Source organism: Aythya fuligula, chromosome 2, assembly GCF_009819795.1.
Source record: "Aythya fuligula isolate bAytFul2 chromosome 2, bAytFul2.pri, whole genome shotgun sequence".
Lineage (NCBI taxonomy): Eukaryota > Metazoa > Chordata > Aves > Anseriformes > Anatidae > Aythya > Aythya fuligula.
Window position 1 is genome coordinate 5252727 of NC_045560.1, and position 23088 is coordinate 5275814.

At 46.9% G+C, this 23088-nt stretch overlaps 1 protein-coding gene across 1 annotated transcript in view; it reads left to right on the forward strand.

The window, feature by feature from the left end:
* The first annotated feature begins 1362 nt into the window (after positions 1-1362).
* The window catches only part of VILL (villin like), a 33738-nt gene continuing 12012 nt past the window's right edge, over positions 1363-23088 (forward strand). The window contains exons 1-9 of the mRNA XM_032180913.1: positions 1363-1634; positions 12598-12679; positions 14114-14188; positions 15805-16001; positions 17800-17908; positions 18199-18309; positions 19627-19826; positions 19915-19993; positions 20838-20936. Coding sequence (XP_032036804.1) covers positions 12611-12679; positions 14114-14188; positions 15805-16001; positions 17800-17908; positions 18199-18309; positions 19627-19826; positions 19915-19993; positions 20838-20936 — 939 coding nt within the window. The 5' untranslated portion in view covers positions 1363-1634; positions 12598-12610. The remainder of the gene's footprint in view (positions 1635-12597; positions 12680-14113; positions 14189-15804; positions 16002-17799; positions 17909-18198; positions 18310-19626; positions 19827-19914; positions 19994-20837; positions 20937-23088) is intronic.

Here is a 23088-nt window from a genome sequence, read left to right on the forward strand (position 1 = left end):
AAACGTCACGAGTACTTTGGGCACTCTTCCCAGTAGAGGTTCCTCAGCTCTGAGGTGGGTCGTTTAGACGAGATCTGTGAAAACTGTGTTGGTTTAATCCAGCATGTCCATTTTAAGTTAATGTGGGTTGTTCTAAGAAATTCAGAAAATGGCAAAAGATGCTTCTTATTTACTTCCTAGTCCAGAGAGGCTGTGGTGTCTCCATCCTTGGAGATATTCCAAACCCAACTCTACACCATCCTGGCCTTTATGGCATCTCTCTGCTACACGCATGATCTTCTTTCTTCTTCCTGAGTGCCTGGTGACGCTTTCCCTCTGCTGCAAAAGGTGGAGCAGGGCTGATATTCTAATTTCATAGGGAGAACAGGAGATGGATGGGATTGATGTTCAGAGGCTCATGGCCTCTGAACCCATGGCCCCTTTCCTATGGGTATCAGTGGAAGCCTGGCCTCTGAATTTCTCTGAAAGTCTAAGTCTGAGAAACCTGCCCAACAGTGTGCAGAAAAACAGTTGAAAAGCAGAGGTTTACATGCAGTCCTCTCGGTGCTGGGTAGTCCTAACTACAGGGACACCCAAGGTGTCCTGGTCCCCAAAGGCAAAGCCACCTGGTGACAACAGGCTAAGACTTGTTGCCTCAACCCCTCTCCAGGGTTCCCACCACCAGCCACGAGCGGTTGGGACAGAAAGGAGATGGCCCTTTCAGAGGGGCTAACTTCATATTACAGCCCTTGCAGATGCTTTTTTTCTTAACGGTGATCCACCACATCACGACATGTGTCCACATGTGTGTTGCCAAGAGCATCACAAGGGCGAAACCCATCCCATTTCTGATATATCCCTTCTGTCAGGGAGGTGGGCATGCAGCCCACCTATCTGAGTTATCTCACGCCACGTCTGAACCACCAGCTACAGGCTTCCCCAGCGAAGAGGAAAGCTTTCTGCAGCAAACACTGCCAGCTTTGCAGGGATTTTCTGGTTTATCATTATTTTCTCCTGGGAGGGCAGCCTGGCTGCATGCTCCGGTGCTCTGTCACATGCCCGTTTCAGCCTTTAATCCTTACGGCAAACCTCACCCCCAGGGCTACACCACGGGAGATTGTGCAGGTTTTCTGCCCACAGCACCTCTCCCTCAGACCGTTTTGGCAGCTGGCTCCCAAAATTTGGGACAATCAGAGCCAGGAACAGGAGCTGGGACGCTGGGGCCCGAGTGTTGATGTGGCACGGAGCAGCACCGAGCCTGGCTCTGCGCAGCTGAGCCAGAGAAAAAGGGAGGAAAACCAACTCCTGCCCTTTAAATCTGGACAAAACAGGTTTCTAATTAAAGCAGCACTTAACCATTAGTGCTGGGCGAGTGCAGCGCTGGTGGATGTTTGATGCAAACAGTGAGTTGGTTGAAACTCTCTCATACTGGCTCCGTCTTTGTCCCTCGGTGCGCAGGGGGAATGGGTGTGATCCGCCAGTAGGAGTGTCTGCAGCTAAGTAGGGGATTGAATTACTGAGCACTGCCGTTCCCTAGCTGACAAGGTAGCAGAACAGCAAACAAAAAGTGCCTTGAAACTAGCTCACCAAAGAGGAGAGAAAGTGCTGGGCGTGCGGAGAAGGGAGACCTGCGAGGATACCGGGCCCACTGAGAGGTAAGCGGCTTTTCTGCACCCCTCCTGCTTGTAGTGGGAAGGCCAGAAGGGTTTCAAGACTGCTCTTGCTGGGTGGGAGAGCCAGAAAAAAAAAAAAAAAATGAAGTATTTCATAACATAAAAAGCTCTCCTGGTGGAAGTCTGTGTCTCTACTAAAGGCAAAGAGCCCCCCAGATTTGCACCGTGCCCGGTGCTGCCGCTGTGACCGCGTAGGCACCGAGTATCGGCCGTGGTTTGGAGGACACATGCTTCTCGTTGAGCTCTCTGCACAGAACAGCTTTGATTTCACCCAACAAGCAATTAACGGCATTTGGCTTTAACCCGGTTTGTTTCGCTTCTTGCTGCCATGGGGACTTGCCCAAAGCCCGTGTGATGTGGTTACGGGTCCGAGCAGGGAAAAAAACTTGCTGGAAGTCCTGACCCATGGGTCTTGCTGTAGTCTAATGGATAAATCTGCTAATGGCTGAACGCCGGGCTGTTTGCTCTACCAGTACAGATTGTTTTCTCTCCTTGTTCATTTGAGATGCAGATTGCACTGAGATAAAACCGAGTTGTAATGGAGTTGAGCTGCAGGCTTACTTGCCAGTATTTTTCTTAGGCGTGTCTATTAAGAGCATAAATATTTAACAGAAAGGAGAACCGATATGAATTAGCATCCGTGGGAGGTTTGCGTTTGTTCAAGGCTGCCCCAGCACAGGTGTAAACAAATATTACAACAGCTGAGGCAAACTGGCCCCACCAGGGTAGCACTTAGTTGGTGAATCACCCAGGTGCTCTTTACGCGCCACGGCTAAATGGGTAGATTAAAGCTTGAAAAGTGGAGATTAGACAATCAGAGGGCATCAGGCTTCCGTGTCGCTGGGGTTTTACCATTCCTGCCTGTTTCCTTGTGTTCCTCTAGCAGGTAAGCCTGCCCTTCTCCTCCTCCAACTCCCTTCCCACCAGGCTCATGCTATGATTTCCTAGGCAGGACTTGGTGGCAACAGTTGTCAAGGTCCCCCAGCTGGGAGCAAAGGTTTCCTATTGTGACCACAAGCGGTGTCACCCTGGTCTCCTTCCTTCCCCTGTGTCCTGGGGCTCCTGGTTAGGTTGAGACAATGAATCTCTGCTCTTGACTGGCTGTCCTGGTTTCAGTTAGCACAGAATTAATTTTCTTCCTAGTAGCTGGTGGAATGCTGTGTTTTGGCTTAGAATGAGAAGAGTGCTGATAACACCCCGATGCTTTAATTGTTGCAGAGCAGTGCTTATACTAAGCCAAGGACATCTCAGCCTTTGCTCTGTCCTGCCAACGGGCAGGCTGGGGGGTGCAGTAAGAGCTGGGAGGGGACAGACCCAGGACAGGTGACCCAAACTAGCCAAAGGGGTATTCCATACCATCTGACGTCATGCTAAACAATATATAGGGGTGGCTAGCCGGGGGGAGGGGGCCGGACTGCTCGGGGTTAGGCTGGGCATCGGTCAGCGGGTGGTGAGCAATTGCATTGTGCATCACTTGTTTGTACATACTATTATTACTTTCGTATTATCACCATTGTATCATCATTATTATTATTGTTATTATTATTTTGTTATTTTTTTTTCCTGTCTTATTAAACTGTCTTTATCTCAACTCACGGGCTTCACTTTCCATTTCTCTCCCCCGTCCCAGAGAGGGAGGGGGGAGGGTGAGCGAACGGCTGCGTGGTGTTTAGCTGCCGGTCGGGTTAAACCACGACACTGGCCAAGGATACTGAAGATGCTCATGGTGTCTCTTGGTCTTTCCGGCTGACCTGCACGTGTTTTTCTGGACTCGAAGTGTGGTGGTTGTTACCTTTTCTGCCCTGGAGCCCCCAGGGAGGTGTATGGGATGTGTGGCATGTGAAGGAGATGCACCATGAGCTCTGTGACTTCAGGCTGGGTCTGTGCTGAGCACAGCCTGTTGGACCAGAAAGTTTTGATAAAGCTAAATATATCACAGCCTGCTTTGATGCCGAGCTCTGAAATGCCCTTTGTGACAAAGAGGAACACAGGGCACGGTGAAAGCCTTTGTGCTACCTGCACCACCCCTGGAGAAGGAACGTGCCCTGATGAGCCCTTGTTACTCTCAAGGAATGGGCTCCTTGCAGCCTCCTGACTCTTGCTCAGTGACCGGCACAAATCCACGGGTTGGGCTTTCTGTCTGCCCTAAAAGCTGCTCTGCTATGTGTGACATGTCCACCTGCGCAAGGAAAGGCTTTCATGCGGACACCCCACACCCAAAATATCTCAGCTCTGTCCCTCTTTCATTACCATATACTCTTCAGCTTCTCTTGACCCCTCAGCCAAACACACCTTGTACAGTCACGAGGGGATACATGCTTCTGAAGCCCGTTAACACCTCTCTATGCTTTCCCTTTCCACATAAAACAACACTGGAAATGGTCTCTCTTGGATGATTATTCATTTCCATTGAGTGTTTTGGGTGCAAAAGGAATGCAGAAAAGGGTGAATGTTGTCCCCAAGTCTTTGGCATCCTTCGGTCTGAAGAGTCCTCTTATATGTAACGTTGAATTTCAGCACAGGCTCCAGTTGCCTTGATTTCCAAGGACCTTTGCTTGATAAAGAAATCCTACCACTCATTATTTGTGTTTTATCCGAGCCTACTCGTGCTTATCTGAGGCAGTGCTGGGCAGACTAAAACTTGTCCTTACTTTACATCCACATCAAAGGCATGAGGCACAGGGGATGCAAAATTGCACGGTTTTGCTCCATCCTGGGCATTTCCTGTGGAATGGGCTATTCAGAGCAGCCAGCCTCTCCTACCTAAAAATGTCCTTTTGCCATGCCCTGGAATGAAAGAATAGGTTTCTGGATAGCCCTTTATTTAAAACTGCTCTTACAAAAACAGGCTAACAGAATAGGAAACGGGCGGCACTAGACGTCGTGCTCTCTTTTGGGTGACTGAAGCTGTCGAGGTACCCACCTTCTCTTTGGGAGGCTGCCAGAGCCCGAATTACTGTCCTTTGCTGCAGCCTAGGCAGCAGCTCTCTGGGCCTGAGCAAATCCCACCCATGCCATCTTTCAGAGGCCTGATTTCCCTCTCAGCACTCAGACAGACCTCCCGTTGGCAGCTCTGGTTGCAAAACCAGGTCCCGGGTGAATGACTCTTTCTAAAGCTCTTTGCAGTGCTTGAAGGGATGTTTTATTCATTCGGCTTCATGCAGTGTCTGTGTTGCTCTCTCAAAGCTGGCCTTCATTTCCAGCAAGATGGGGCTGCACAACCTCCTCGCGCTTGCGTGCTGAGGACCTGTGTGGGCTGGATTTCCCTTCTCACGCCAGATGAATGCCAGACACACTCTGAACTCCCCTCTGGTTTCAGAGAAGCTTACAGGATAATGCCAGTGTGGGTGCTGCTGGGGTTCCCTTGAGAGAAGAGAAGAAACTCACTCTTATCTTGTATGCATATGCGTGTGCACATGTGTGTGTGCATTCTTGCAATAGGTAAAAAATTGTTGCATGCAGTAGGCAAAAACGTTAACTTTTCGACTTGGTTTGTGAAAAGGATGGTGTAGGTGGGCTTGGTTGGGTTTCACTGGGGTTTGTTTGTGGTGGTTGGCTCAGTTCTCGCTGACGTACCTGGGTCAGGGCCTTCAGACCTGGGAAATGAGGCAGGGTTTTGGGCACAGAGGATGGGGCTGAGCTGCCACGATCTGCGAGAGGTGAGGGACGGTGTGGGACACTGGGATCTCCACACGGGGGCTTCTCTCGTAGGCTGAGTCCCTCCTGAACCAAGGTTCACCAGATCTGCCCCTAAACCCAGTGTCAGGAAACCACACAAGGAGAGTCCTCAGACTTGAGCACCTAAAACTGAGATATCCAAGTGGGTACGGATGAATCCCATCCTTTCCTGGCCTTTTCCCAGGCTCTTTTAACCCCACACAGTGGCCTTTCTTTGGTATCAGCTGGGAAAATGCCTTCTTTTGGGGGTCTCTTCCCAGCTGTCCTTACAGCTAGCTGTGTGCCTTGCCTCTACCTTAAATTTTCTGCATGCATCTGAGCTCCGGTGCTCCCTGGGGATCAAAAAGCTCTCGTAGACATAACCAAACACATGGCCTCCTCCCTGATGTCTCAGCTCTTGTTTTACTTACCTGCGGTCATTAGGTTTAACAATGGTCTGTTAAAACGCTGGTGTGGGAGAGGATCATACCTTTTTTTTCCTGGAGGCGGTGAGGAACAAGAAGTTTCTGACAATGCTGCTAACCGAGCCGCTTCTCTGGGAACCAGGAAGAGGAATTAAAATGGCCTCAGCTTTGTTTTCCTTCTGCGTGCATCTCTTTGCCCTCGCTGTGGCATGGAGCCCTGCCTTTGGACGCAGGGCTGGTCCCGAGCCAGCGATCGCTCCCTTTCACCAGGGCAGGAAGAGCTGAAAGAAAGGAGAGATTTGTTCGTCATGAATTGGCAGGCTTCTTGCCGGCCTTTCCCTGGGGATGGCTCTGTACCGTTACCGACTCAATAACCTCACGACAAGGAGCCAGGGGTGGAACGGATACCTCTGGAGCAGGCGTGGGTCCAGCTGCATTTTATTATTTGAAAATAATGCAGCTGGCACCGCACCAGGGGCAGCGCTGCTGCAAGGCACTTGCGTGCAGCTTCCAGAAGCTGCTTGTGCTTGTGCCACTGCTCTTGCTCACAGCCAGATCCTTGGGGAGAGGTGGGTTTGCGCTGAACGACTTCGGTGCAGGTCGCTGGGACTGATCTGTGAGTAGAGCACAGGCTCTGCTGCCGCTTCAGAAAGCGTTGGGTGTAACAGAGCCGCCCTCTCCCCGGAGAGCTGCTGGTGAGCCTGCCGCTTCCACAGACAGCCTGGAGAAGAAGGACTTGATGGGACAGCACTCGGTCAAGAGCAGCAGGGGTAGGACACCAAGGCAAGCACCGCCAGCCTCTGTGTTTAGCCAGTTTGCTCTCCTTTTTCATGTCAGCCTCTGCTGAGCATCTGTCTCTCTGCTCAGTATGATGAGCGTGGAAACTCCATCTGTGTGACCCGGGGGCTGTGGCTGATGTACGGATTTCTATTGACTTATCACTACATTGCTGTTATGTTGTAGAGAAGTTTGCAGAGACAGTGCATCTTCTACCCTTCCCAGGGAAAATAGACGTTAACGTTTTAGCAGGAGGATTCTGAAATAGCAGCAGTTTGGGAAAATCTGCTCCCACGAATCAGTTTCCTAAGACCATCTGCTTGAAGATCAGGCTGCTGGAAAGCTACCAGCAGTCAGATGAATAGAGAGAACAAAGGAGGTCATAAAGGGAGGTGTGGAGAGATGAGCAAGGCTTTCTGGATGGAGCAATGTGTTGAGCTAGAATTTATGGCAGGTGGAAATGAGGCAGCTGCAGAGACTAGTCAAAGTCAGAGCAGATAAACCGTGGTTTGCTGGCTCTCCTAAGTCAGATGTCCTCCAAGGAATCTGAAGAGGCAGATGAGGTACAGATTGAGGGCTGCTGCAGCTGGGAAGGTGGTTATTGCCCAGTAAAACATGACTACTTCTCCTTCCTTTTAAGTAATCATAAGTTTGGAGAATTGGTGCAAAGCCCATCTGCCTGTGGCTTATGAGGGGCTGAAAGGTGAAGGCTCACAGGACCAGTGAGTTTCTGGGAAAGATTGTGCAAGCTACAAAGTAAGGCAGAAACATCAGAAATGGACAGGAGGTGAAAGCACAGGTTACAGAGAGAGATGCTGAGCCAAAGGTCTGCATCTTGGTAGTGCCCTGGGACAGTGGTTGGAGATTGTGTCTCTTGAACCCTGGAAATTTACACTGTGGCTGTGTCCTGGGGAGACTGGTCATCTTCTGTCAGCCAGAGAAAACTGCTTATTGCTCGTTCAGAACCTGAGAAGTGACTTGGTTAGGTGGATCCAGGTTTGTGCATCCTTTACAGAGAATATAAAGGGAATATAAACCTCCCCTGGGGAGGTTTCTTCTTAATCCTAGCTCATCGTGCCCAACACACCAGCCCCAGTTTGGATCCATCTTACTTCAGACTGAAAAAGCCCTCCAACCCCTTTTGTAATCTACCTGGATGTTTCCCTAGCAAGGTTAGGGGATCTTTTGGGATCCATGGAGGTGGTTGGGTGAAGCCCTGAAGCATGAGGCTCATGCATGAAGGAGGGGCAGAACCTGCGGGGGCCTCCTGCTCTCAGGCTGTGAGGATCAGAGCCCAGAGAGCACACCCTGGCCATTTAGCCATCTCATTTCAAAGACATTAAGTAAAGCCGAGCCTGCCAGCTTCCCTAATAAGCTGTTCCAATGTTTAATTGCCCACCGTGATCAGAAATAGCATCTTATTTCAAGGCTTCTTTTACGTAATTTTAGCTGCCAGGCAACAGCTCTTTCCAAGAGGGCTGAAGTGCTCTCTGTGGTCAGCGTCTGTGCAGAGCCCTCTCCTTGGCATGCTGGCCACACCGAGCTCCTGAACCTGGACCTCGAGGGGTCTAGAGGAGGAGGGTGCTCTGAGATGTGTTTTTTTTTTCTTCTTTTGCCACCCCCTAAAGCACGTATCCCATCCTCTGCCTCATCACCACGTCCAGCATGGGTGATGAGATTCAGCCCCTCTGACTGCAGCCCTCCTGTGTTTATGTGAGAGGATCGGAGCTGTCACCAGCACACCCATGTACCTGTGGGTATTATACCTTGTGGGCGCTCCCACTTACATGAATTTTGCCTTCCTGCTGAAAAATTGGAGGAGGATATTACACGAGTGCCTATCTGATGGCATCAAAGAGAAGACAAGCCCCATGGCCGAGCCTCCCACCAGTCATTTCCATGTGAGATGGAAAGCCACTTTTTCTCCTCCTGCAACAGGAAAATAGGTAGTTCAACAACGAATTTCATTCCTTGGGGCAAAACAAGACCAAACTCCTGCCCTCTGTGCAAACAAAAATTGGCACCTCCTTCGGCCCAGACACCCAGCTATAGTGCAGACGACATAAGCAATTGGACAGCCCTGCTTTACCTCGTCTAATGCCAGCCCAAGTATTCCCAATAATTAGGCCTTTCAGCCTGGAAGGGCTGGAGCCACAGCTGCTTCCTATTTTCCCGAAGCTGTACAGAGCATTAGTCATCTCACTGGGGTTTTTTTATTGCCGTGACTGCAGACGAGTAAGCGCACCGCCAAAATCCAGACAAGCCAAATCAGGATTAATTCGGAACGTACTCCGGGAGCTTGAAATCATCTCCTATCCCCCTTCTGAGCCCCTGTTCTCCCTCCCCACCCAAACAGCTCCAGTCTGCCTGAAGAAATGTCCTCCTCCAAGTCTGTTTTCTCCATACGTACCAGGCTGTCCAAATGAAGCAGTGATTGCTGGCACTTCTACCCCAATTGTTATTTATTAACCAATCTTGGGAATGACCTTGACTCTTAATTAGTCATCTAGTCCTTCTTGAAGGCAAAGCTCTTCCCCCTGGTTATAGAGGGGATGGGGATCAGTTACCAAGCAGAAGCATTGCTCTGATCTTGGCAGGATGTGAAGAAGAGCACGTATGAAGGAGACCCATCTACCCTCACCCACCAGCTTTGTAACTTAGCATGCCAGCTCCGTTTGGTCTCCGCGTCCCCTGCCCTCACCAAGCAGAAGCATTTGCTCTTTCCAGTTTCATTTATAATGTCTTAACCAAGCAGCAATGACCCAGCAAAGCAGCTCTGAGCCAGCATTTGTCTTTGCCATGCAGTGATCTCTGCTCTTTCCTCTCAGCCTGCACTGAAGGTGTGAGCTTGTCTCCATTTTCTGAGGCTGCAAGAATCTCTGGAAATGGTGAAAATAGGGTAGCTGGCCCTGGAGTTGGAAATTGGATAGCTGCATGCTACTAATCCACGTCACATCCACATCACAGAGCTACAGCTGCTTTAGTGCCTCTCTTCCCCCTTAACAGGTAAATCTGTGTCTGTGCAGGAAGAAGCAAATAGCTTCCATAACCAGATTTTTTCAGTGAATTCCTGCCCCAGAGGCAGTTCACTCCACACTTCACCTAGTGCTGGGCAGAACCATTTTGGCTGAGAGAGGAACTGACCTGGACATCACTGTTCAAACCCCATGGTGAGCCCAAGCCTTGTAAAGTTTCTTTTTAAATTAGAAAAGTTTCTGTCCTTCCTGCTTTCAGCGCAGATGAGAAGTCTTTACTCCATTAATACTGGATCTTATGTCTGGGCAGGAGTTGAATTATGGGACCATCTGATTAAAAACCCGCATTAAATCTTTATTGAGATGAGCTGTCTGATTATAGAAGTCATATTCCTATTATTTCTAACTTGGCCACCAGCCGGAAGAAGCTGGAAAGTCCAAAGACACAGCTGACCTTGTCTGCTTCACACTTCAACCATTAAATGACTCAGGAGGAGGGGAGGGACAGCATTTCCCAGAAAAACGGGACCAAAGTTAACATGCAGGTGCCTGAAAAAGGAGCCCCAGGAGCGGAGGAGATTGAAGAACCCCATTTTGAGTCAAAGATGTTCTGATGGGCATCAATAAGGCATTTCTGGCTTTAGGAGGGTTTTGTCCAGAGTGGTTTTCTGAGCTCAGGATCCTTTGGGTTAACTTTTCTGATGGGAGAGGATGGGATGCTGGGAGAAGCGGGGCGCCAGCTGTGTTCCACAGCCGGCCAGCTGCTGTTTTCCTGTTGTTAGGAGGCGAGCAGGACGCCTGCTGCCTTCCACAGGGAGCAGCATCAGATTTACTAAAAGATTTCAGCCCCTGAATGCTCCCTGACATACAAACCTCTGCACTGGCTTTGCTTCCAATTGTTTTGGTGCTAGACTGGACGGAAAAAACATAAACAAATGGAAAAGATAGCTAAAGGAAGGCGGCTTGTTTTTTCTTCTTCACTTGTTTTTTTCTTTGATAGGAGCTTTTTGAATGCTATTCTGAAATGAAAGGATGGTCTTTTGGTTAAAGAGCTGATCTGGGACCTTGCTTCTGGCCTTAGCTCCTGGCAGCCACAGACTCCACAGTAGGTGAGTCAGGACTGCATTCCCAAAAGTGTCTAGCTCCAACTTAGACAGTGAAATATCTTCCCGGATCTGGCTTTCAATATATGTGGGTCTCAATTACCTTTCTGGGAATCCAGATGAAAAATATCTTTATTCTTCTTGCTGTTTGTGCTCTTGCCTGGAAGCTATTTGGAGGGAGCTGAAAGGGAGCTGAAGGTTGCTGAATGCGCTCCTGATAGATGTATGAGGCCACGGGGACTAAACCTTCTACAGTCCTTCAGATACGTCCATGTCCAAGGAGTGAGTGTTGCTGACTCCTGCTCGGTTAGCAGAGAGGTGCTGGGGCTATGTTCACACCTCTCTGCAAGGTAGCTGCTTCCCTCCACTGACTGGGCATGAAGTCAGGCTCTGGGCTGTGGTAAATATGGAGGGACCAACCTTAAAACAGCAATTTTTGTCCTCTTAATTAAGCGAAAACTCTTCAGGAGGAGGATCATGGCTTCTGATGACTTACTGGTGACAAGTGCAGGGTATCTCCCCGTGCTTTTGTAACGCAGGCAATAAACACACCTTCTGGCATGAGCTCACCCATCTTTGTTCTTTTGTTCCTCGGAAGAAGCTTCTTCTGTGGCTTTGTGTGGTGGCTTCTTTTGTTTTTCACCTTATTGTGGCTCAGGTATTGTGCCAGGTTCACGCAGAAATGTCACCGTTCCTTCTTGTAGGCACTTTCCTGTGAAGGAACAGAGGAGCACAGGGGATGCCGCGGCCTACGGCCAGCGCTGCCATGTCACCCAGAGGCGGAAAAGAAAATGCAGTCAATCAAGTTGTTGTTGGTGTTTTTTTTTTTAACACAGTACAATAGTTCAGTCTGTCATGAGCAAATGCAAATCAGGGGAGGGCACTTGTAAAGCAAATGAATGCAAAACGCAGAAATCAGTGAGCCGTGCTTTCTCTCGAAGCTGGGTTTGTGAGCAGGACTGACTCAAACGGGATGGGCTGATGTGGGTGCTGCCCCGCCACAATCACAGCCTGTCCTGTGGTCACTGCAGCTGAGATAAATGGATATGGAGGCACCTGCTGTGCCCCACAGGCTAGCCAGCACTGCTAGGACATAACCCAGTGCTTTCATGTACACTGCTTGCGATCTGCTTCAGGAGGCTGCCCTGTAAATGCTTGGGTTCAGAAGTTCCTTCTTGAACAAAAACGTCGGCCATCCAGGCACAGGGAGCAGGGAACATAGCTAAGGGGTATCCTTCTTTCTTTTCACAGTGGACAGATAGGATAGAGGACGGATGGACCTTCACCCATCAGAATGGCATTCAGAGATACTCAAACCATCTCAAATGTCCCCAGATACCTTTGTGTGGGTAGCTGAACCCCACAACTTTGCCCTGCAGGTATCAGAGCCTAGGGAGCCGCTTGGCTATGCATAATGTAGATGTTTGGGTCATCAGCTGACTCACTCCCTGTGCTCTGCTGACTGCACTGGCTCACTTGGGCCCTAATGGAGATGAAAGCCTGGTGCCCTACCTTGAGATACCTTGCAGGTAGCTTAATTTAGACCTGCATCTCCTCCTGAAGTGGAAGGACTTAATTCCTTAGGCCACCAGTGACACAGGGTAACTGCTACCCCTTGCGCCACAGTGTGAGCAGAGCAGTACTGATGTCAGGTTCAACACCTTGCTGAATCCTTTCCACCTATGCGAACAGGGGAAAAGCAATCCCATACCAATCTATGGTATCCTACGCAGGCTTTTATGGGCAGTGTTCCCATGCTTTATTGGAGCCCTATGAGCATGTACACACTGGGAATGGGACTTCATCCCACCTAATTGTTGATAATTATATCTGTGTTGGGCTGTACTCTCTTCATAGTCAGCAGAGGGTGAGGGACAGAGACATTTCAAGCTAGGATTATCTCTACTAAACTTCCACTGACTGTAAGAGAAAGCCATCTGACTAACGCACTTACTGTCGTATCCAATACTGTAATTATTTTGGTTTTTCTTCTTCTTTTCCCTTTTAGCTCAGAGCGCAGGATGGCAGACGGTGACACAAATCTTCCACCTATTGAGAGAAGGCTGGGACTGCAGATATGGGGCATAGAGGTACGACAACACAACAATGATGTCATATATCTTGTGTGTGTTTCAAGGAAAATATTCTTGAAGTAATCTGGGTAGGAAAAGAGGGTCTTACAGATAAGATACAGCAGTGGGAAACAGGAAACCCAGCTTCTCCCTATGCCACTTTCAGCATGTTGTTGCTTGGTGCTTTGCTGTTCCTCCTCTGTAAAACAAGGGTAGTATTGACTAGGGAAACATGAATTTGGTGGGACTGACGGTGTTCCTCCAGCACTGGAGTCTTTCTTAGTCCTTTTGGGGAACAAATGCAAGGCTGTTTTAGCATGCTAGAAATGAATTACTTGTTTCACCAGGAAGAGGGATTATGCATGAGTAGCCTTAGTTTATACCAGCAGTGTGGCAGCTGCCATGGTGAAGGCACACATTTTTGCAGTGAAAAAATCCCATGGAGTCTGTTTCCATCTTATTATTAGCTTTCCCACTCTGACTGATGGGATACTACAGCCTGCAAAGTCACCTTCTGCCTGGGGTGGTCTTTGCTTGTAGTTTGGAGCCAGGCTGTGCTCAGTTTTGCTTTGTTCTTGCAGGATGTTCCCCTGCAACAAGAAGGGGCATCAAATGAGGTGCATAGACAGCCTAGGGGAGAAGAGGAAAGGGTCTCCAAGAGGTGGTGGTCCTCTGCAAATCCCAGCCAAAGTCCCAATGCCACAGGGTCTTTGCCTTTCCATTTCTCTGCAAAGCATTGTACCAAGCTGTTTGCTAGAGGATCTGTAATTAGAGACATATCGGTTCACGAGGGTCAGGTTGGTATGCAGGGAAACAAGTCAGGCCACCAAAAAAATGCACGTCTCTAATTCCAGGGAACCACAGAGTCAGTTCCAGCCCAGGAGCTTGGTGTGTACTGGTGGGTGGCACACCCAGCCACCTACGCTGGGCAGGCATAGCTGGTCAATTGTGCACTTGTACCAGAAGCAACATGCTATTAAGGGTCTGGAGGGTTGAAAGACACATCAGTGTCCATCTTTTATCACCACTTCTAGTTGCTCTGAATCCCAAACAAAGTGGTTATCCTAACAAAGCTCTGAAAATTATCCTTGAGTTTTATGGGTACTGATTATAAGCCATGCCCCAGAACTAAATGTAGGATGAGGTGTGTGCAATCACCTGGGAAGTTCCCCACAAATGCAAGCCCTGAAGCACTTCAGCATGACCTCTAGGCCTTCTTGCCTTGGGCCTACAGGATTGCAAAGGGGAAAGGAGAGGTAAAAATATATATACTTGTCAATCTAGGCAAGCAGCATTTTCATTTACTCCTTCTTACCCCTTAGTATGTTTGGAATTTCCCCCAGAATTGGCTTTTCCCAGCCCACAGGCACAGCTCTGATTCTTCCTTTTCCAAACCCTCATTGTCACCTTGGTGTTTCATGATCAATGACCCACATGCTCATTATCTTACAGAATATGAAGATGGTTCCTGTACCTGAAAAAGCTTATGGGACTTTTTTTGAAGGGGACTGTTACATAATTCTGCACGTAAGTAAGGCAGAGATTAATCTCTTTGGTAAGCAACAGGTTCAACGTTGTTTCTTTGGTTCCAGCTGATGCTGGACAGTAGAGAGGCTCTGCAGCCCTTCTCCCTCTCCCCCTTAAGAGACCTCCCAGATTAGATCCAGACCTGCTTTCAACCAGTTGTACCCAAGCTAGCCAGAAGCACAAGGAACTTCTGAGAATTAACCCTACTGTTGGGTTGTGCAAGGTGCCTGGAGCTCTGCAGGAGGACAATGTGCTGCACTGTGCTCCCAGACTTACTTCTAAATCTCTTCAACTGTGAAGAGCAATCCAGGCCCCATTGCATCAAACAACATCCACATGGTGGAAACTCGAATTTTCCACTTCCTGGGCCTGAGTGTGCCTTCATCAGTCGAGAGACAGAAAAGCCTCCACTATTCCACGTTAACCAAATGTATACTCACTATACTTCTGGCTGGGAAAGCAGGCTGTGATAACAATCCACAATGAGTCACCTGCACTAATTCACCATGCACATGCTTTTATGGTACCTTTTGAGTGCTTTGGGGAATGGATTTGGTAGCAGCCACCCAAAGACATGCTTAGACCATCCTTGCAAGGGGCTGACTATAATCACTATAGATTTTGATGCTCACAGTCTCAGCTTTTGTTGCAATAGCTTCCCCAGGTAGAAAAGCCCTTAATCAATCCACAACTCCCCTTCCCACCTGCAGATAAGAGGGTAAAACTATTCATCTTTGCGTTCTGCATCTTGACTGGATGCTCTCCAAACAAAAATTGTCTTCAGGACAATGGGACTTTGATCATCTTCAATAGCAGTGTATTAAACTGAGTGATTTTGCCACAAATTAATCAGCTGTGCCTAGAGGAACTGAATTGTATTTTATTCAAGTTCTTCTAGTGTTTTACACCGCGGTATCACTGCACAAAGCAAATAAACAGAACTTAGTGTCAAATCGAGTTTATAAAATGAGCTTTTATTATCTTTCCCAGGCATGGATGATAGGATTTAACACAGTAGGTGCTGAAAAATAACTGGCGCAAGTCACATAACAGTAAGCACACCTGTTCTCAGATCGCTTGTCTTTTCTTTCTAGGCTATTGGGTTTTTCTGTAATAAGATGAATCACAGCATGCACACACAGGCTCAGCTTCCTTTGGAGTTATGTCTCTTTTGCAAGTCAGCAGGAATTCACAGGCAGTTGGTGCTACTATATAGTGCAATATGAGAAAGAGAAAAGGGGAGAAAGGATAGTATCTCCAGGCAAATAAATAGCAGTGCATATTACTCTTTTTTTTTTTTTTTTAATGATTTATGAGAAAAATGTCCTTTAAGTTTTAATATCAAACTCTACAAAAGTAGGACAGGTCAAACACACACAGTTTTGGACTTTCACAGGTGCTCAGTTTTCTTTGATAGCAAGAGTCATAAAAATATATATGACAGCATCCTGCTTCAGTAAAATATATACATAAGCCCCATTCTCCTGAATTAAGTCCCTGGCTCCAGGCCAAGCTCCTGTGGAACATCGTAGGGCTCCATCCCATCTCCCCTTGCCCAGCAACATTATTTGCTCCAGATATCTGGACTTTGCCCTCATCTTTCTCGCCTCTTCCAGAGCAAAAGAACATCTCGTGGCACGGCTGTGGATTTGCATTATTGGATTGGCAAGGATTCATCTCAGGATGAGCAAGGTGCCGCGGCCATGTACGTCACCCAGCTGGACACTGCGCTCAGGGGAAACCCCGTGCAGCACCGGGAGGTGCAGGGACATGAGTCTGAGACCTTCCAAAGCTATTTCCGCAATGGCATTATGTGAGTAGCATGAAAGGCTTTGCAGCATCATCATGGTCCCTGGGGCTTTCTCTGCTTCCCTCTGTCTCAGAGGCATCAACGTTTCAAAAATGGAGCACTGGGGTTGTTCAAAATGCAGAGAGAAAACTTCCCATTTTGAAAAAATTAATTGTAAGCATTGGGACTGGGCCCATGTCATTCTGATCTACTGACTCTTTTCCCAGATATTTGCTGTAAAAGGTTTTTAGCCTCCCTTTTGTTCACTGTAAGGTCTTCCTTCCTCTCCTCCACACACTTTAGATTAATATGCCCATCCACAGCACTTTAAACTAATAGCCACCTTGAGGAGAAGTGTTGATTTGGCTCACGCTGGGAGTAATTTTCCTGCAGAGGAAGCAAAGATTGACTCTCTGAACTAAGCTGTCTAAAAGACAGTATTGAGTCCAACCCTGTGGTGTTGAGTCCAAACCTGTGGTCATGACTCCCTCTGGGGTCTTTGGAAGGTGACTCCGAAAGACATCCTCCAGGAGGACCTTTGCTGGCAGTAAGTGGCCAGTGAAGCAGTTCCTCACTTTTAAACAGCTGAAGAAAACCCAGATGAAAGCCCATCTTCAGACTCTATCCTGTATTGCTTTTCATATCTTGTTATTGTACCTCTCTACATCCTCTCATAAGCTTCTTCAGGACTTTTCTGAGACAGAAGAGTGCTTTTATGCTCATTTTAAAGATGAGTAAAGGGCAATGAAGGACTGAAATTCAGACCTTCAAAAGCATTTGGGTATAGAAGTCTATTTGGAAACCTATCTGGCCCTGAAATCAGTATGAGTTAAACTTCATCTTGGCCTAAACCACACACATAAGGTCAAGCAGGAAGTCTGAGTCAGAATGAGAAATTAAAACAGGCTCTTTCCACACCTTGGCAGGTAGAATAATCAGCAGAGAATCCTTCTGTGGATTTGTAGAACGGTGCCAAACAAGTCTAAAGCACTGTGAATCACTCACAAGCCTGACCACATTTGCCAGTCTTTTCCAAGCTATAATAAAGCATACTTATTTTCCACATAGCAAAACTATAAAACTCTCAACAATCACCTCTCTTTCCCACCAATGGCAATTAGATAGCTTCAACTGTTACTTTAAGGCCTGAAGTACGAACATTGGGTTAGATTTTTAGAATGGACTAGGATATGTGGAAAGGGGTTAGACTTGTCCAAAAAAAACTGTTAAAATTTTCCGGGACTTCTCTTGGGGGACTGTGTGCTCTCATGATGGGATTGTGTCCTCCTTGCAAAGTTACAAAGGGAGGGAGGCATGGCATCATGTAGTGAGGCAATTACAATGCTAACAGCAGCTATTGCAAAGTGTGTGTTCAAGGATGGAAGGACAACAAAATTGGTAGATTAAATCTGAGAGAAAGATGGTGTCCTGTATCCCTTTACAACAGCATTTTGTTCTGCTTATGGCAACAACTTTCCATCTGAGCTGCTTTAAACAGAACACCTATTTTGAATAAAAATAAATTTTAGCAAAAAATATATTGTCTGCAAAACATGGCTCATTTTTTATTTGACCATTTATGGAGGCACAACAGCAACACCCACACCAGGTGGATGGTCACTGTGAGGAGCTGTTGTCTGACCAGGGACCATGAACAGTAGCGTGAGGCAACACAGCACCATTTGACACTCCTTTTTTAGGACTTTGAGATATTAGCTCTTTATTTTTTTACTTGTAAATAAAAGCTTGAGATGTTCTCAGAGGATAGAGGGGACTTTATTTTCTAACCAACTCTAACTCTTTATTCCTTGTTGCACAACAGCTACAAGAAGGGAGGAGTGGCTTCAGGATTTAAGCATGTGGAGACCAATATGTACAACATCAAACGTCTTCTTCATGTCAAGGGGAAGAAGCATGTGACAGCCACGGAAGTAAGCACGGGAGCTCCTCTCCTTATGGATCATTTCTCCTTGCCTCCCCTCCTACACCCATATTCTATCAGGTCTGCCTGCTCGAAAGCTCTTTTCTGGTCAAGCATTTTCACTGGGGTTTGGCATAATCCCGAGAAAAGCCATTTGGCTCAGTGCTAGAAAAATTAGCCTGTCGTTGCAGACCAGTTTTTACGTCCCCAGGGCAGTTTCTCCATGCCTGTGACTTGTCTCCTGCAGCTCTCATTGTCCCCTCTATTCACCGAGCCTTCTCATTTCCTCACAACAAACAGGTAGCACTTTCCTGGGACAGTTTCAATAAGGGTGACGTGTTCTTACTGGACCTTGGGAAAGTGCTGATCCAGTGGAATGGACCCAACTGCAACATTGCTGAGAAATCCAGGGTGAGTACAGGCAAAAGCCCTGTGGTTTGTTGGAGGTATTTTTTTGATCACAGGGTGGGAAAGAAAAAAAAAAGAGAGAGAGAGACACATACAGTGCTCGGTGTTTGTGAAGACAGAAACAGTGCTCAGTGTTTGCACAGTGAGAATCTAATTAAAACCAGGAACACAGAGCTGAAAAGAGAAAATCCTGGTAAATCTTCTACTTCCTCATCCACTGATATCCACTGTTCCAGAAAGGCATCCAGCTCCCTCTGGGGAGGTCCATCCAGCCCTCTGTGCACTGTAGTTTGTGTGACATGGGAATAAAAAGTCAGTAGCACCAGTAGATTTAACTGCAATAACTACCCCAGGAGTGGTTGAATTTCAATTTATTTTTTACATCACAGGGAATTCCAGCTTGGTCAGTATGAGACAAGCAGGAATGCATGAACCAGGTTTTGATAGGTCAGATCCCTATTTATAAAGGTATTTTACAAAGAGGTCATTAATCCTTATCTTACTGATAGAGGAACTGTGATATAGAGATGTAATAAGCCAGATTTATCTACAGGTCATTAACAAAGCTGATGGTTGTAATTATGCACATTAAAAGGCGAGTGGGACTGCTCTTCACATAATGGCACGTGATGATCTGGGGTTGGGGGAGATCTCACAGGGAAGGCAGTTGTCCAGGGCACAATGGGTTGAGATGAAGATCCAACAGAGGGTGAGACAGAGAGGAAAGGGAACAAGACAGAGGGAAGACTAGAAGAACAAGTTCATCTCAGGCCTGGCAATCAAACAGGTAATTTCCTAGGTCTAACAGAGATGTCTCCCTTTAAAATCTGTTGTGGTAAGAGTCACGGGAGGGAAAAAAAATCAGTGGAAGATGGAAATAATTTGTTTGGCATTTCACACTTTTTTTCAGAGAAAACATCCATATTTTTCAAATACTTGAAACCTTTAAATGTCACCACAGAGCATCCAGGGTCCTACAGCTCTACAGCATCCAGCCTCATTGTCCTCAGCACATGTGTTTCTCTCCCAGAACTTCTCAGGATTATTGGACCTGCTTGTGTACTATCACACATAAGCAATGTCCACTGTGGCTACTGCATGTCTGTACTAAGCAGTATCTTTCTGAGATAGAGTTAATAAACAGGCATAAAGGACAAATCCTCACTTTTAAATAGCAAGATGTGAGGACACTAGCATAATTGGAGAGCTGTGGTAATCTGGCGTAGACAACTAGTACTCGGTCATTGCTCTAGGTCTGACACAATGCTTGCTGAATTTGTTGTATGGACCAGGATTAATCCCCTGATGATCCTTGTGCAGGGCCTCGCGTTGGCTCGTAGCATCAGGGACAGTGAAAGAGGCGGCCGCGCTCAGATTGGCATCATTGACAACGAGAAAGACTCCCCAGACCTCCTAAAGATCATGAAGATGGTGCTGGGGGAGAGGCGTGGGGAGCTCCGAGATGCCATCCCAGACACGAAAGCAGATGAATTGCAGAAAGCAAATGTCAGGCTCTACCAGTAAGTACGGGGCTGGGCCTCCAAACCCTATTCCTTGCCACAGCAGGCACTGTGCAGCCTGACCCTACTCATTAACTCTGTCTTTCAGTGTCTACGAGAAGGACAATGACCTGGTGGTACAGGAGATAGCCACTCGGCCCCTGACACAGGACCTGCTCCAGCACGAGGTGAAAGACATCAGCCTTTATAGCAATAAAAAGGAGGCTGTGGTTCTCTTTATTTTCAGCTGAGCACCTGTTTCTATAGAATAACTCATTTCCTGGAAATTATCAGCCCTTCTGTCCTTCCAGATTAACAGTGTCCTTCCCAAACAAGACAGCTTAGCCTTTACCTACAGCTTCAGTGGCCAGAGGCAGGCAGTGAAGCAGGTTGAAGCTGCTCTAACAAGAGATGGCAAACCCACCCTGTCATCCAAGGACAGTGTTACCTTGGCAATCGTTATAAAAGGAGAGTCAAAGCTGGAGGCCAGGAATAAATTCCAGATGGAAACAAGGCTTCTTAATATCTGATGTTCTGCTGCAACTCTCCATCTGCAGCATTCAGAGCAAATTAACACTGTGTTCAAAAAATCATGAATTTAGATACATTTTCATGCTGTAGCAAGTGACTAGTCTAAATCACATTCCCCCAGCCTGAAAAACAAAGAAGCCTTTGGTCTCACAGTGGGTTGTCAATTTGGACCACCAGCTCTCTGCAGAGGAGGCAGCCATCTCATCCTGCTGGGGTTCAGGATCCTGGTGCAATGCTTTTAGCTTCATACTGGGGACATGTAATAGTCATGAAGAAGAGGTCTAGGGTTGATGGTACTTGTTAGCCCAATTTTGAACCAGTAAATCCATCCTGTGTTGCCTCTACTAATTGTTTACCAGCATTAAAACTCTGGAAGGTGATGAAATAAGCTAGAGGTACATCTAATCTAGGTCTTCAGGAAGAATCCAACTTGGGTAGGCTACGAATGAGGATCTTTGCCTGATGAGATCTTTTTACATATATTTTTTGGTTTCTTCTCAGGACTGCTATATTTTAGACCAAGGTGGCTATAAGATTTATGTCTGGAGAGGAAAAGCCTCCAACCAGGAAGAGAAAAAAGCAGCCTTCACTCGAGCTGTGGTGAGTAGTGCAAACAATGTCGTGGGAGGTTAACTAAGCACTAATCTAGATCTGACCACTAATTACAATTAAAAATAGGTCTTGAGGAGCTGGCCTGGGTAATAACAGAAAGAACTTCTAAGGGAGGTGCGATGACATAATGTAAAATGGTTATTCAGCAAATCTCACTAAGGGCTGTCACTGAGAGTACAAAGAAATTGGTTAAGGACAAGAAAATGTAAAAGAATAAATGCCATGTTACACAGTAACTGGTAGACTTGTGGAATTTGTTGCTTCAAGAAATGGTGCAGGCAGAGAGGATCAGCAGGGCTGAAAAGGGATTAGGTCAATTCATGGTCAACGGGCCCATAAACAGATATTGAAGGGGGAGGCTCTTATAGCCTCTGTAACATCCATGACCCCATATTGTGAATATTAGGGAGAACGAAGGGATCACATTGCAGATAGCTACAAGGCTCACATGTTTTAGCTGAACAACATCTCTTACTGCCACTGTCCAAGGCAGCACAGATCACTGCTCTGAACCAGAAAGGCACATCTTGTGTCCCCAACCAAGTGTAATACTACTGAGAAAGTCAGTGGGGAGTTGAATTTCTTGGGCTCTCTGAAAAAAAACACCTGATATTAAGTGCTATAGTTCTCAATCCCAAGACCATTACAGGCAACAAATATTTTTCAGAGTGTCAATGGGCCCATGTGAATTCGAAGCCAGCACAGGGCTCTTCCACTTGATAAAAAGAGATCTGTTATTAACCGTTACTAACTTGAATTAGTCAAGCTGCTGAAAAACCATGGTTCCTGTTAAGGTAGAGCACTCCAGCATAGCACACAGGTGCCTATGCTACTCCTTCATGTAAGTTGCCACGCAGTCATTTTCCGGCAGAACATGCCTCAACACTTCCATTCAGACAAAGTTAGCCTCATGGGAGCCTGAGTGTGTAAGGCATTTGGTGGTTTTGCATGGTAGTTGGCAGATGGAAATGAAGTCTACAAGGGAACTTAACTTTTAATTCATCTATTGACTTACGTGAAGACCATAAATGGGCTCATTTTCAATGAGATCTTACTTGGAGATACTGAACCTCAGTGGCCCCACCTTCAGTGAGATCCTACCTGAGATACCCAACTTCAATAACAATTACTCCTATTGTCCCAGGGAAGAAAAGCTTAGATGAACTTTGACTTAAAACTTATCTCACAATCCTCTGTGCTCCTTTCAAAAGCTTAACCCAGATGCTTTTTATAGGCAATCAGCTCTGCAAATTCTGGCCCTGAGCTACAAATGTAGAACAACAGATATCTCTTACTTTCAGCGTGGCAGGTGGGAGGGATGGGAAGACCATCTGCTCTGCTTTTCCCTGGGGGTAGTATGTGGCTGTGGTATTTACAGCAGAAGATGAATGCTCAGAAAGCCCACGTTCAGGCTCCTTCCCTGAAACATGGCTGTCAGCATTGTACCTCCAGGTCATCCTGGAGTCTGCCAAGATAAACATGAGAGCAGTTCTCAAAAACCAAGCAATGACTTTGACATTGTGGCAGAAAACAAATAATTTTCGTCCTTAGCACATTGTATCAAGCACCTCTGTTGAAGCACTCTTTTAACTCAATTTCAAATAAATAATATCTTTTCAGGAAAATTAAATAAATAAATAAATAAATAAATAACATATTTATGAGAGTTTTACCCCCTTCAGAATATGTGTCACATTCTGGGGTATGTAACTGCCTCCATCCCTTCATTATCTTGGCATACATGTCCTCTATCATGCTAAAGGGAGGACAGGATCCCTGTTTCAGAGAGGGTCTTTTTGGCACAAAAGTAAGTTGAACTAGGCTCTCAGGTCATGGGCACATGCCATCACTGTTCTCTCCCCTTCCACTCACGGATCTATGACCAGAAGGTCTCCAGAGCTGAATGAGACAGAAGGAGGCTGTGCATTAGACCTATTGAGTTAGATTTTCTTCAGGACTTAAATGCCATGCAGAAATTAAGTTTAGGATGTGATCCAGCTGGACGTCCTCTAAATTTGTAGACATCTGCATAAGTCCGAATGCAAGTGTCTTCATCTTGGAGTGAATCCTGCCCTTGGTTATACTTCTGTGTTCAGCTGCAGCTGGAAGTTTGCTTTTGGGGCTGGTTTAGGCCACTTCT